Here is a 14,538-nt window from a genome sequence, read left to right on the forward strand (position 1 = left end):
GTGGTAGAAGCTTGGGGCTGCCCCTCTCCTCTCACGAAGCCCCACTGACTCGTCGTCTGGCACATTTATTAACTTGCCCCCTCTCTATATGCCACCCTAGTTTGGTCCTTCTTATCCCCCTCCAGTTCCCACCCAAGCTTCCTGACTCACACCCTTCCTCTAGTCTTTCCTCCCTTCAGCCCTGACCCTGCCGGGCAGCCAGAGCCAGCCTGCTCACAGACCGGCTGCTCTCTGCCACCTGCGGGCCAGGCCCTACACCTCCGCAGGGGCGACACCAAATCCCTTACCACGTGGCCCCCGGCTGTGTTTTCAGTCAGGCCTCGCACCTGCCTCCGCTGAATCTCCAGGTCACAATCCTCTAGTTACGATACTTTTCATTTCATGCAAACAGGGAAGTCGGCTGACATGGTTCGTTGGCCCGAGAATTCCCTTCCAGTCTCCCACAGGTGACCACACACAGGCGCCTGCTCTGTGAAGCCGTCCCAGGTTTTCCGAACAGAGTGCAGCCTTTCCCCACTCGGCTGGCACAGCGTCTACCCTTTCTGGTGCTTCTTCTATCTACCACACCCGTTTTGGGGCCTGGTTTTGTCTTTTATTTTGTATCTTCGGGATAAAGCATGTCACAGGTGTTCAACAAATCCTCGCTAAAAGACGACACGGATCAGAGAAGAAGGAGGAAAAATCACAGAGAGGAGTGTGGCAGAGAGAACAAAAACAGAATCAGAAATCAGAAGTGGCAAAAGCAGAGAGAACACCAGATTCTTGAGAAAACAGCCTGTGACTGAGACAGAATTTTCTGAGACTGGAGAGTGAGCAGGAAAAGAGTGACAAGCTCTGGCGCCTTACTGGACACAGCTGCCACGGAAGATAAGGAGCCTCCAAGCTGCGTGTGTGTCTAAGTGAATGTAAAGGGTCACCCAACAGGTATCCGAACCTCCACCCTAAAAGGACACAGTGCCATGCTGTGTGAGTGCCAGTGAGTGCCCCGGGGTATGGGACAAGGATGCTTGCGTTATCCACGGTAAGGGCAGGGAGGGAGGCTAGGCAGCCTGCTAGTATGTCAGCTGTGTTAAGGAAATACAGAAACAAGTTATTACAGACTTTTAAATTTAAAACAGCAAATTAAATCAAAAGACTGAGGCAGCTATACCCTTTTTACTTAGAAAATTATCCTCCTCAGTGGCATCTTCCCTGATGACGCAGTTGACCGAGTTTTACCATAATAAGAGTTTTGTTATGATCCACAAGGAAAGCACGGATTAGCAATCAGAAGAAGGTGGTTCTGGCATCCTCTCTATCACACATGAGTCCTGTGACCCTGCTGAAGTCATAGTTCTCAATTTCACAGAAGAGAAAACTGAGGTTTGGAGCAGTTTTAGAACCTGCCTGGGGTCCACGCAGGATGGCCAAGGGACCGAGAGAGGATCCGTATGAAAGCACAAGACAACTGCAAAGCATGACACAAGGTCTTGAACTCCGTACTAGTAATTTCACAGGATCTGAGGTATTACTCAGTTCTGGTTTGGTGGTTCCCTAGTGTTTTCTGATGCTGCTTCTGCAATCCTGTTTTCATGGGTAAACGGTAATGTAGCAAATAAGCATATTCAACAAACTATCTAATCTAATAACTAATTTTCTGTAAACAAGTCAAACAATATAAACCCATGAAAGTATCTTAACTAAAATATAAATATACAACAGTGGTATCTGAGGATTCTACTTCTAGAAATGCAAGAATTTTAGTTATAAACACCCATTTAAATCCCGCAATGGAAAATTTTGAAGTATGCACTTAAAATATCAAAATGATAAAAACATGTTTTTAGTGCACAGCTCTCATAACTATGAGGCATATTCAACTGCTGTTCCCACTTTGCAGATGAAGAAACCAAGGGATAGAGAGATTAAGGAGGCTTCCAAGGTCACAAAGGAAGAAAGTGGTAGAGCCAGGATTCAAAATCAAGCAGTCTACCCTCCAAGTGTGTGCTTTTGGGCACTAGATTTTTTTTAAATTTTTTATTTAAATTCAATTTAGTTAACATATACTGTATTATTAGTTTCAGGGGTAGAATTTAGTGATTCATCAGTTGCATATAAAACCCAATGCTCATCATATCGTGTGCCCTCCTTACTGCCCATCACCCAATTACCCCATCCCCCCCGCCTCACCTCCAGCAACCCTGTTTATTTCCTAGAGTTAAGAGTCTCTTATGGTTTGCTTCCCTCTCTATTTTTATTTTACCTTCCCTTCCCCCATGTTCATCTGTTTTATTTCTTAAATTCCACACGAGTGAAATCATACGGTATTTGTCTATCTCTGATTTATTTCGCTTAGCATAATACCCTCTAGTTTCATCCACATCATTGCAAATGGCAAGACTGTTCTTTTTGGTGGCTGAGCAATATTCCATTTATACACACACACACACATGCAGCATCTTCTTTATCCATTCATCTGTTGATGGACATCTGGGCTCTTTCCATACTTTGGATATTGTGGACATTGCTGCTCTAAACACTGGGGTGCATGTGGCACGAGATTATTTTCCCTATCGTTGTCTCAAGTGCTTTGTAAACAGGACACTATGTACTTTCTAGAAAACTGGGCCCCCCTCCCCTCGACCTCCTCTTTCTCAGTGTTTCACATACAGCACCCTGTGTTTACTTCTATGAAGTTAATGCTATTAACTAGTCGGCTCCCTTACCAGCTGTTTGAAAGCAGGCACCTCGAATCCTGATCTTCCCAATGTCCAGCCCCCAGTGAGGCCTGAATCTGAGGGAAGTGCCTGCATACAATTAATACCACACAATTAACACACTGACAGGCTAAAGAATGGTTTTTTAAAGATACATTAAAGCAATACTAACAAAAGAACCAAGCTTCATGGGGTGAAATATTTTAGAAGCTTTACCTTACCTTCTTCTCCCCAACTCCTGTAAAATTGGCCCTGCTTACGGAATTAGGATCCTCCCACTTTATGCCAAGAGGCAGTTTACAAAGGTCTTGCACACAGTACTTCATAAAATTCTCACAACAATTCTGAGAGCTAAAGAGAGCAGATAATGGTGTTCGTGTTTTACAAATGAAGAAACAGAATCGTGGAGGTTAAGAAACTTGTCCAAAGTCATTGAAAGGTTAAGATGCAAACTGGGAACAGAATCTGGATCTCTGACCTCCAAGTCCAGAGTGCTTTCTCTCCTACACCATAATTAGCATCCATCTACCCGACAATCACACAAGAGAAGATAACAGCGCTAACCAGGCTTCGACGGGGCAGAAAGAGCCCTTCGATTCATACTGAAGGAGAAGGGGCTTACAGTGCCCTGCAGCCTGAGCTGGTAAGTCAGCCTTGCTGCTCTGTCAGCTGCTCCCACCTCCCGTAGCCATAGATATACTTTGCAGGATGCTACTTAATCTTCTGTTCCAAAGTATAGCTGTGGTTCACTGTTTTTGTTCTTGTTGTTTTAAACATTGTTCTCTAGCATTCTACAGATTTATCTGAGCTTATTTGTCCTGAGATATTTGGGTATAGCTGCCTGGCTAATTATCTAAGAAGGCTACTTCCTTCACCGGGGGTGTCACCCCTCAAGAATTCTGCTAAGTCCACCTTAACTTCTTCCATACTGTGGTGGTATTTCATTTCTTCTTAACAAAAGTCGCTCTCACTTGTTATGCCAAACACCTCTCTTAATATTTTAAAAACAAATTATTTTCCGAAGTAATCCAAAAGTTTATTTTGCAAACACTGACTTAACTTTTTAGATGTCAACCAATTTTAGTTCATTTATCTAGTTCTTACCAAGAAGAAATGTCAGCACGTCTTTTAAAAATATTTGTAATACAAACAAGTGCTTGTACATTAGAAGAACTAAGTTTTGCAACTTGTGAATATTTCATATAAGGGAAATAATACCAATAATAAATCCAAATCAGTTCCTCTGGAGTATTTTTAATCAATATTCATCATTTACTGCAGAAATGCTCTTGTTCCCATATCTTAAATTGAGGAAAAGTACAGTATAAATTGCTTCCTCCTCATCCCTAAAAGAAGATTATGTTTAATTATCTTCTGGGATAGCTTGTTTTAGAAATAAGAAGCCAGGATACAAAAGTATTCATTAAAAGTAATGAGTAATCATAAACATATTTAAATGTTAAGTAATATGTCTAAATATATCTTTCTTAAAATAGCACTGACCATTAAAAAATTTGAAAGTAATATTGGTTAACTGTTAGGAAAAAATTATAAAACATACAAATCTTCATAGTCTTAAATAATGTAAAATAGTAATAAACTTTACTAAGGTTATGTGAAAATATTACACCTAAGTTTGTAACACAAACCTAGAGGTACATCCTTATATGAGGCGAAACAGAAATCAATACAACAGTGATTCTGTCTTCCTAAATAACAGTAAAGGTACCACTCAAATTTTTAAGACCCTCAAATTACTTCTAAATAAGTCTCACTTAGGGAAGTAAACAATAAGTAGAATATTCATAAATTTATACATTTATAGATGGAAAACAGGGACACAAAGAGTAGTGACTGTTTCAAAAGTCACAAGGTTACAGGGTTAAGGACTAAAAATGGGATCAGAATGTCAGTAATCTGACAGTCAATGCTATAGTCTTTCCAAAGACCTGTTTCACCCAAGCATTCCTCAAACTGGACCACAAATGAGCAGCCATGGATGAATTTTGGAGGGTAAACTAGGATGAAGTTAAACATTTTAAAAAGCCGGGATACTGACCCATCGAAGACCAAAATAAACAACTTTTCATCGCTTGTTTAATTTACATGTACTAGTTAAATAAAACAAGTGAGAGTTTTAAAAGCAGAGCAATGGTGTATCAGAGAGAAGGAGAGTTTTACATTACCTATCTCGGGGTATGGTTACTCCAAGTAACTTCACAGTCAGTTTTACAGTTATCGTTACTTCTCTTTGTAAGTGAGAAATTAATTGACTAGAGTATAATTTCAGAATAACAGCCTTTAATCATCCATGAAGATAAGTTTGGGGCCACAGGGATAACAGTGTAACATACTGCATGGAGTATAGGACTGATTAAATGAAAAGGTATTTTAATAAAAATAAATTAATTGTAATAAGAATTTAAATTTTCAATTACACAAAAAACACGGCGTAGAGAATATGAAGAGTTAAAACATTTGTCCCACTCGAAGTCTTTTGTAGGAACTGTAAATAGGAGCTCAGTTGGCTTTTTTGGATTTACGCTTTCTTCCTGCCTCTGACCATTCCCTCACGGAGGTAAAGTAAGAGGTCTAAAATGGGTAAAGAAAGAAAAGCAGCAAAAGAGACGGATAACAAGTATAAGCTCTAGAAGTGGAGAGTCACCATTTAAACAAAAGGAAAAACACAGGTCCCACAGCACTGTTTAAATCAGATACAATACTGTTCACCCATAACCTTACTTGAAGTTCTTCTGTTTTACAAGCAACACCTATCCCTATGCATACTCCAACACCTGCATCATATAGGTCATTGTTTCATCCTCACCAGTAAGTACGATGCTTATTTTGCACCAATTCTTCTACTCTTAAGTCTTCATGGGCACTAGAGCCAACTTAGGTACTTCTGATACTGAACCATTTAGTAGTGGAGTCATGAAACAGAGCCAAAAGAATTAGGCAAGTGGTCTAAGCAAGCACGGAGTCTAAAAGCAATTCAACAACCAAAGCAAGCCAAGAACAGATTGCCTAATTCTTAGTTCAAAGCTGACTTGCTGGACGTAGATTCCTAAACGGGAACATGGCTATACAGCAACTCTCCCCCTTAGAACTTTTACAGATGAGTGAAGTGGGGAACAAGTACAAAACTATGGTAATATGTACTTATTATCTGAGCTTATGTCAAAAAGGACAATAGAAGTTGGTATTATTTTTAAGAGCAGGAACAAAAGAAGACAGAAGAGATGATTTTGTAGGTCTGCACTATACCCAGAGCCCAAGAAGGGCGACCACATAAGGCAACAGTGGAATACACAACGAACGTTCTGAGAGAGAGAAAGAGAACAGGTATGATGAGTGGAATATTCATTTCGCACTATGTTAGGGTATAAGTACTAATACCAGAGGAACAGCTTCAACCCAGTGCCTGGCTACGTGTAAGTCAAAGACAGAGTTTAGAGAATCAAGTGATTGAAAGAGTTTGAAATGAGAAACAAAACAAAAGCTTACACTTGATATAGATATACGTACATGGTATATGTAATGGCTCATATACAAATGAATATTCGTATAGATCTTCTAAACATTTAAATGGACAAAGACAGGTATAAAACAAAAATATTAACCTCAAATACTATATTTCGAATTATTTTACTTGGATGGGGAGGGTGTGGATAAGCACCTAGTCTGTGTATTCATTCATGGAATCCTAGGTTGTTGGGACAGGCCAACAAACATTTATAAGACCCCTAATTTCCTTGAGAGAAATAATAGAGAGGACCTTCAAACTAACTGATGATTAGGCCACCAAGACACTAAGATTATGACTTTCAAAGGGAAAAACAAAGCTTGACCTAAACTGGAGAGGAGGCCTAGAGTATCAGAGGCAGCATGAGAATTAAAATGGACAAGTACGTATGGTGACGATGGTAGCCAGGGCACAGCATAACCTACAGAGATGTTGAATCACTCTGCTGTACACCTGAAACTAATGCAACACTGTGTGTCAACCAAGTAACACCTTAAGTATAAGCAGAGAGGCTTGGAAGACATTTGATTCAGGGAGAAATGCTTCCCACATGACACTAGGTGGTGCCACTCAAAGGCCCTCTGGCCCAGGCCAACCCCTAGGGAACAGTTTTCTGAACTCTGGACTAGAGAGGAGGGAAACGTTACAGAGCAGTAGAAAGGGGCGATGCTAGAACAGCAAGGTGAAGCAGAGCCGCTTAGCAGCCTGGGTGTTTAAGAATGGCTGAAAGAATTCTAATCTCCAGGGTGTGCCTCCAACCAATGCGGCATCAGAGTTACAGGGTGGATGCCAGCGGGGGCAAGAGCTGTGTGACGAGAAGAGTCACCTGGGGCCCACATGGAACAACACTGGCTGGTGACCCCAGCTGAAATATTCCCGGGATTCTTACCTAAGTCTTGATCCCCAAGAGTTGCCACAGTCATCTCTCCTCACACAAGACTGATGGAATTAGGGAAAAAACGAGGGCCACCCCAACAACTAAAGCTGGAAGTGTCTCCCGGATAAAGACTTTCTGCAACTGGGTTAAAAGTCCAACTTCCAACAGGTTAAGTAAACCACGCTCAGAAACTCATGTTGATGAAGAATGCGTGCGTGGTGTGGAGTCTGAGGAAGTCCATGGTACAAGGTATTCAGACCCATCTCAGGAAGGGCCAGGAATGGGGTGTTAGGGGTTATTCCAAAAACCGAACATCTGTGCTCATCAAAAGGCTCCTGACAACTTCATTTTCTGTGTTATGCAAACAACAACAAAAAGGGCTCTTATAATATTGGCTTTCCTGAAACTCAGAAATATTTTAAAGCCATTGTAGTGAAACCTGGCCACTCTTGTTTCCATTTGCACCAGAGCGTCGTGAAGGTTCAAGTCTAAGTCAGTAAACAGACAGCTGAGAGATTTAATACCATCTTACTTAGGTCCTGCCAGTTCAGAAAGTAAATACTCTTGAAAGCAAGTATTTGACTGACAACTAAATCAAACAGAGTTGAGAATTTTTAAGTGGTTAACTGGAAAAGACTGAACAAGGCACAGTCTGTACTTAATTTTTCAAATATACAGACCTTCAAAATCTTACCTGCGTCCACTTGTGAGAATGAGCAAATCAAAAGAATCTCACCTGATCAACCTGCTGGTGTTTGAGTGCTCCTACATTTTCATATCCAAGTACAAGTGATGATGCAGTAAGCCTTAGGACTTAACATTCATTTGCAGGAACTGAAGGAAATAACGGCTAATGGAGACCCTACTGCCCACCAGAAGCAATTTTTGGGGAAGAAATTTAATGGAGCTATGGCTCAGCTGCCCTTTAAAACTTAGAATTACATAAAAATGTTAATGTGTTTACCATACTCAATGAAACATATATTTCAAAATCTCTTTTTCTTTTAAGCCTAATATACAACTACAGTATGATTACAAATGCAATTTAAATTAAAAAAAAAAGGAATCCCACGGTTTAAAAAATAATATTCTAACAATATGCTTAAAATTGGTGGTTGAAAGTAGGATTCACAAAGGCATCTCTTCCCATACAGCCATTTTTTTTCTAAGAGGCTTAAGTTTCGGTTTAGGAAAAGTTCATAGGTAACATCTTGAAAAGATGTTTCTACGTATTTCTGTTCTGGGCAAAAGTACTGAACTTCGCGGTCATTACCACATTGCTAGCTGCGGCTGAGGAACACGTATTTGGAGGGCAAGTTAACAGGTTTCTATGGCTCAAGTTCGCTCAAAATACACAACGAAAGAGTCACCTTGGCATGAACATAATGAAGAAATCAGCCTTGAGCTTCTCGGTTTGCTGCTCCCTGCGACGTAGGAGGTGCTCGCTAACGATACTGGGGGGAGCATACCCCGGGGGTCCTTCTGAAGGACCTTTCCAAAGCGGTCAAGTGACCCGGGACAGAACTTCCCGGGCCGCAGCGTGGTCTCTCGGACACACCTGGCCAGGCGAGTGCCGCGGGGGCCCCGGTGCCGCGCGCCGACCCCGCCCGACGAGCTGTCAGCGGCTGCGGAGCCACGGAGCCCCGGGAGCCGCGGAAGCTCGCGCACCCACAGCCCGGGCGGCCCCGGAGGCAGCTGCGGCCGCGGGGCAGGGGCCCGGGATCGCGCGACGCTCCCCGCCGCCCTCGGCGCGGCCTAGCGCCGCCCGCCCGCCTCACCTGCGCGGCTGCGGCGCCGCTCCCGCCGCCGGTCGCTCTCGTAGAAGCCCAGCGTCTCCGTGTGCTGAGGTGCCGGCGGGGGCCCGTGGCCGCCGCTGCCACCGCCTCCCGGCTGCTCCGCCTCACCGCGGCCGTCCCGCTCCGGGCCGTCCGCGCCGCCACCGCCGCCTTCTCCCGGGGCGGCCGCATCGCCGACGCCCGCCATGTTCCGAGCACAACAAACTGTCCCCGCCGCCTCCCTCCAGCCTCCCGCCCGGCCTCCGCCTGCGGCCGGCCCCCTCCCGGCCTCGCCCCGCCCCTCGCCGGAGCCCGGGCCGCCGCCGCCGCCGCCGCCATCCGCGGCTCGCCGGCCGGCGCGCGCCATTGGCGTCAGCGGCGCGTGGGAGGCCGCCGCCGCCGTCGCCGCCGCCACGGCCGCCGCCATCTTCTTCCTACCCTCCGAGTGGCGTGCGGTAGCATCCCGCGCCGCGGCGGGCTCCGCAGTCCGGGACACCGCGCCAGGCTCCATGCGGCCAGGCCGCGCGGCCGGGGAAAGCGGCCGCCTCCGGGACTCGGGTCGGGGACCGGGCGGCAGCGGGCCGGGCGCGGCGGCGGACGGAGGGTCGGCGGAGGAGCTCCGGGGTGTCGGTCGCTGCGCCCGCTGCCCGCCGTCTGCAAGGTGTCCGGCCGCCCGCCCGAGGCCCCTTTTGCAGGCTCGGTGCCCAGAGTGCGCCGGCGCCGCCTGCCCGGTCTTGGCACCGCCCGCGCTGCCGCGGCAGCGAGGGCCCGGCTCCAGGTCCCCGACCCCCGCGAGCCCTGACTCCATACGTCCGCTATTTGGGCTCTATCTCTTCTGCGTATTTATGGTCGCCCGTCACATTCCCTGGCCTCTGGGTTTCCGTTGACAGTTTCCAAAATACTCGTGCAAGAAGGAGCTCGGGGATGTTGCCCGACAGGTGGGGGCACGGAGGGGAAGACCGAGGAGCAGGGTGCCTTATGCGTTTCATGCGCCCGCGGGCGTACTAGGCTGTTTTTCGGAATTAGGGTTGGGGTTCGGATCTTGGCTGCCGCGGTGCCCCTGCTCCATCACCTGGGCGGCAGCTTTACTTGGCCCATCGTTCGGGGCTCTGGCGAGTAATTGTGCACGAAGCGCGGTGTCGAGACCACCCGCCGTAGAAATGGTGCAAAGGAAAATACTCCAGTGAAGGGGCGAGGGCCTTTGCCACCTGCTTCCCACGTGGTTACTGCGTGCTTTATTTAGGGTGACCATGGCAGGTCGATTTGCCAATTTAAGAACCGACCTGTGCCTGTTGCCCTTTTGATTAGCTATCCGAAATTTTCCCTAGACCTAAACTTGACAGCCAGATATAAACGGGTATGAATAGAGCAAACTTGAGCTCCTGGTGGTGATTGATCAGAGAACTTTGAGGGCTCTGTTGTCACTAGTGAGTACCAAAATTTGCAGACTCAGCAAATTTGACAGTGGGCTGTTTGCGGCAGCATGCCGAAAGCAGCCACCTGCCAATCTGACAGCAGGGTAAGAGCCCAGATGAGGGCCCAAGATGGACTAAAAAGTCCCCAGAGGTGGGACCTGACCCTCACCCGCCCTGGAAAAGGAGAAACCAATCTTTGGAACATCCTTACTCTCCTTCGTAAACCAACAGTTAACAGGAGCACAATTCTGAACATTACTGTGACCGTCCTCCATGTAATTCTGTTGTGTTATACTTAGTCAAAACTGAGCCTTAATCAGACAAAAACAAATGCTCTGGACAAATCCTGAGAATCATTTTGAAAATCAAAATGTACTGAGAATTTTATGGCCTTTAAGATTACTTACAGCTCGAATTCTATTATTCTCCGATCTTTTATAATATAATACTATCCCCATTCCATTGTTGACTGATTTCAAGAAGTAGACTTTTATTGCTTGTTTATGTCAGTTCTCATTTCCTGCCGCACCGTATTTATTGGCTTATTGCCCCTGCCTTTAACTCAACAGGAGTTGTAAGGGAAGAAATTTGAAATTTTCCTAAAGCAGGCAGTTGTAGGAATGGGTTTCTCTCATTTTCTATATCAGGCCCTAGGAAAAACACTGTCCAAAGGCTGCCTATCCTTTTTAAATAGCAAAGAGGAAAGGAGAAGCTGTGTACATTCTAGGTATGAAGGTGTCACACACAGAGAAGCAAAATGAAGAGGGGAAAACTGAGGGACTTGCAGTTTCTCATCAGTTGGGTCTTTTCACTGGAGCTGTATTATTTGATCTAATACTTTATAAAACTGCACAATTTCAAACCCATTATGAAGTCAACATACTAAAAAGCATTTTGAAAACAATATAACGTTTTTTTTCATTTAACACTATTCTTCCCTTGTATGGGTTTTGATGATTAGATAATCAAATATCTCACTGTAATACAAAAATTTATTTGCTTTGGGTTAATTCAACCTTCTGCAACCAGGAAAGGGTGTTTTCAAATGCGTATTCTAAATCTTCAAAATACTAACTTACAAATAATCTCAAGAAGTAAGTTACATGGCACAGAAGAACCAGTTCTCCAAGGAAAATAAATAGCAGTTGAGATTTCATAATGTTTTTTATATCGGCTGTAAAAAGATACAGGCCTAGATTTAAAATACCACCTTTAGAAAACAATGGGAATATTTTAAAACATGACAACTCTCACCGTTAAAGAGACATCAGATTACATTCTGAGTTCAGGTACAAGGGAAAAACAGGATTTGGATGACAATGAGGTACAGTAATTTAAACCATTCAGCAAACAGTGAGCTGGTGTGCTGTTCACATGTCACTGTCCTAGCTGATGGTCGAAGAAATAACTTTACTCGTGGGAAATACTTTTAATTGAGGAAAGTGAAGAGCAAGAATGAGAAGCTGGGGAGAAGGGAAAAATTTAATAAGCTAAGAAACCTTTCTTAAGAAAGGAATTTATATATTCAAAGTTACATTTTAATATGCATAGCTGATATAAATTTAAGAGCTTGTAAAATTGCTGCACATATTTTTAATTAAGTGTGTATTCTTGTACCTTCTGGTTGTAATATCTATCATGTGGCTATTGTGTTTTGAAAATAGCAAAGCACGAAATATTTTTAAAAAGAATGGAAATCTGGTGAGTAGTATGCACAATTTTATTCTATTTTTTAAGGATTTATTTATGAGAGGGGGGAGGGGCAGAGGGAGAGGAAGGCAGAAACTCAAGCAGAGTCCCCGCTGAGTGTGGAGATGGAAGGGGGCGCAGGGAGTATGGGCTCATTCCCACAACCCATGAGATCATGACCTGAGCGGAGACCAAGAGGCAGAGGCTCAACCAGCTGAGCCACCCAGGAGCCCCAATATACATAATTTTAAAAAATAAATTGCATATCTCCATATTTTAGTAATTAAAGACAATAATTTTGATTTCGTGACTGAACAAAATAAATTGAACCCACTGTGCGTGAACCATGGATTCAAGCTCCAGAAAACTATCTTGTGGAGTCTATAAACTGGTTCTCAGTGCCTTTCATCGGTAATAGGGCAATACCTACCTATTCTACAGTAGGAGCCAAAAAAAATACAGTTTCCCGTTTTCTTTCTCCTTAGTGATAACTTTGAATGTTTCCTTTCATTTAAACTTAGTAGGTTTTACTTTTCAACTATAAAGCATTTTAGCTTAATAGCACTTTATATATATATATGCCCATAAATATGTTTGAAATTAGTTCTATATACTTTTCCTGAGTACCAAAAACATCAAGTATTTTGATGACTTGCAAGGATCCTGAATCAAGAGAAGGCCTATACTCTCTCTGACTCCCCAGTTAAAGAGTCTTTTGACTAAGGTAACACATGTGACCTCTTTATGTTTCATTGTCCTCACTATAGCGTATTGGACTACATTACCTTGATGGCCTCTTCCAAAATGTTGGGATAACATCCTTGCAGATGCTTTCTTAGATATTTGGACTCTTGGGTTAAAAATAGCTCGGCATGCCTATATATGAAGATTTATAGAAAAGCATGAAATCCTTAACTACAGAACTACTTTGTAATTTGGTCTAAAATCTGAATGCAGGGGATTAAAATGCGGTAACTACTGATAACACATCAAAGACATGTAAATCTTTAATGGACCTTTACGATCCATGCTTTAGTTCTGTGTCTCTTTATGAGAACCCATACGCTCTCGCTGACCTTTCCAGTCCTCACTACAGGCCTCAGGGTAGAAACCCACTTTAAACAAGTTTCCCATATTGTACCCACGCATACCTCCATCTAAGAACACTGCTTTAAGGTGGCATTTAACAGCAACTGAAATGGTATTTGAGCTGATTACTGTCATACAGTTAATTTTGATAGTATAGATTCAACCACTGGACAGATAACAGTTTAAATTAATTTTGTATTTCTCGGTCAAAAGTTTATTTCAGTACACGACTTTTTCTAAACCGTAAATGCCAGGTGTTAAATTTGCAAAATGTCTTGCTGCATTTAATTCATCATTTTATCTTCAAAGAGAAAAGTAAGAGTTGATGTTTTTTTAAAAATCGGAACAGCTTTGCAACTGATGTTCTAAAGAAATAAAATAGAGTGCTGGCCCAGAGCAAGCAAATTTATGTGAGTTTATTGAATCTCTGAGTTTGAGTACTAGTATTTTCTATCTTCGGCAGTCACTTTTGGGCCACTACTCATTAAGTTTTATCCTGTCTGGGCTTTATTCCATGCATTTCTAAAGGACACCAATGCAGTTTGTTTCTGGGAGATGTAGCACAAATTTAATACGGTACCTTTGATTCTAATGTACCCGTTACAAGATAACTAAAACAGTTATGAGCAAAACCTTATTTCTAAAAGCATTTATGTGGCAGGAGAATATAGGACTGAAACCATTTGAAATAGACCCTATTGAAAAGTGTATTTTGTTAAAAGGCATGTTTTATTAAAAATATTCTGTTCTGAAGATCTAAAAGTAGGCTATATTTATGTAATAAAAGTGTATGAACACAAATCCATACTACATTGGCTAGTAGGACGTTTTATTCATGATCAGATAAAAGGTTTAGATTTTAAATTTCTTGAAAATTCCAAAATACAGATGAATGGGACCATGGTGATGACTTAGCAAGCTTTCCATTCCAGATTTCTCTCTTTGAAGAGAAAGCACATTGTTCATTTTTCATTCTACCCATAAAAAAGTAGACATGTCGTGTTTAGAATGGTTTTAACCATTTAGTCAGCTAATTGACAAGAATCTATTTGCAGAGCAAACTCAGACTTTCCAGAAAATTTTTTGGTAACTGTTAAAATCCTTCTTTATAATTTGGGCTAGCAAAGCCTTTCCTTTGAGAATGCACCCAGTAAAGGTGATTTTATTTATCATTGAGTTCATGTTGGATTTTGTCTTTCAGAATTTTTATTGTCCTGTTTTCATTGTTCCCTGGTGGTGAGTTATTTATTGCTTCTCTTGGCCACTTATCAAATAGTCATTGGTAATCAGAAGATTTTACAAGATATTCAGGATACATTTTTTACTTTTTTCTAGTGTTTCTGGTTGAATTCTCATGGATCAAGATAAGAGTAATTTTTTTCTTGGGGCGCCTGGGTGGCACAGCGGTTAAGCGTCTGCCTTCGGCTCAGGGCGTGGTCCCGGCGTTATGGGATCGAGCCCCACATCAGGC

The 14,538-nt window shown here is 43.0% G+C and overlaps 1 protein-coding gene across 3 annotated transcripts in view; it reads right to left on the reverse strand.

Moving 5' to 3' along the window:
* The window catches only part of TAPT1 (transmembrane anterior posterior transformation 1), a 55,856-nt gene extending 46,738 nt beyond the window's left edge, over positions 1–9,118 (reverse strand). The window contains exon 1 of one of the 3 annotated variants that reach the window (XM_026514476.4): positions 8,878–9,118. In XM_026514476.4, the coding sequence (XP_026370261.1) occupies positions 8,878–9,082 (205 nt within the window). In that variant the 5' untranslated portion in view covers positions 9,083–9,118. Of the gene's footprint in view, positions 1–2,705; positions 2,880–8,877 lie in introns of those variants that run through there. The other 2 variants (XM_044389737.3, XM_048211838.2) reach the window with 2 other exon arrangements.
* Positions 9,119–14,538: the final 5,420 nt, after the last annotated feature.

Source organism: Ursus arctos, unplaced genomic scaffold (genome assembly GCF_023065955.2).
Source record: "Ursus arctos isolate Adak ecotype North America unplaced genomic scaffold, UrsArc2.0 scaffold_9, whole genome shotgun sequence".
NCBI classification, from domain to species: Eukaryota; Metazoa; Chordata; class Mammalia; order Carnivora; family Ursidae; genus Ursus; species Ursus arctos.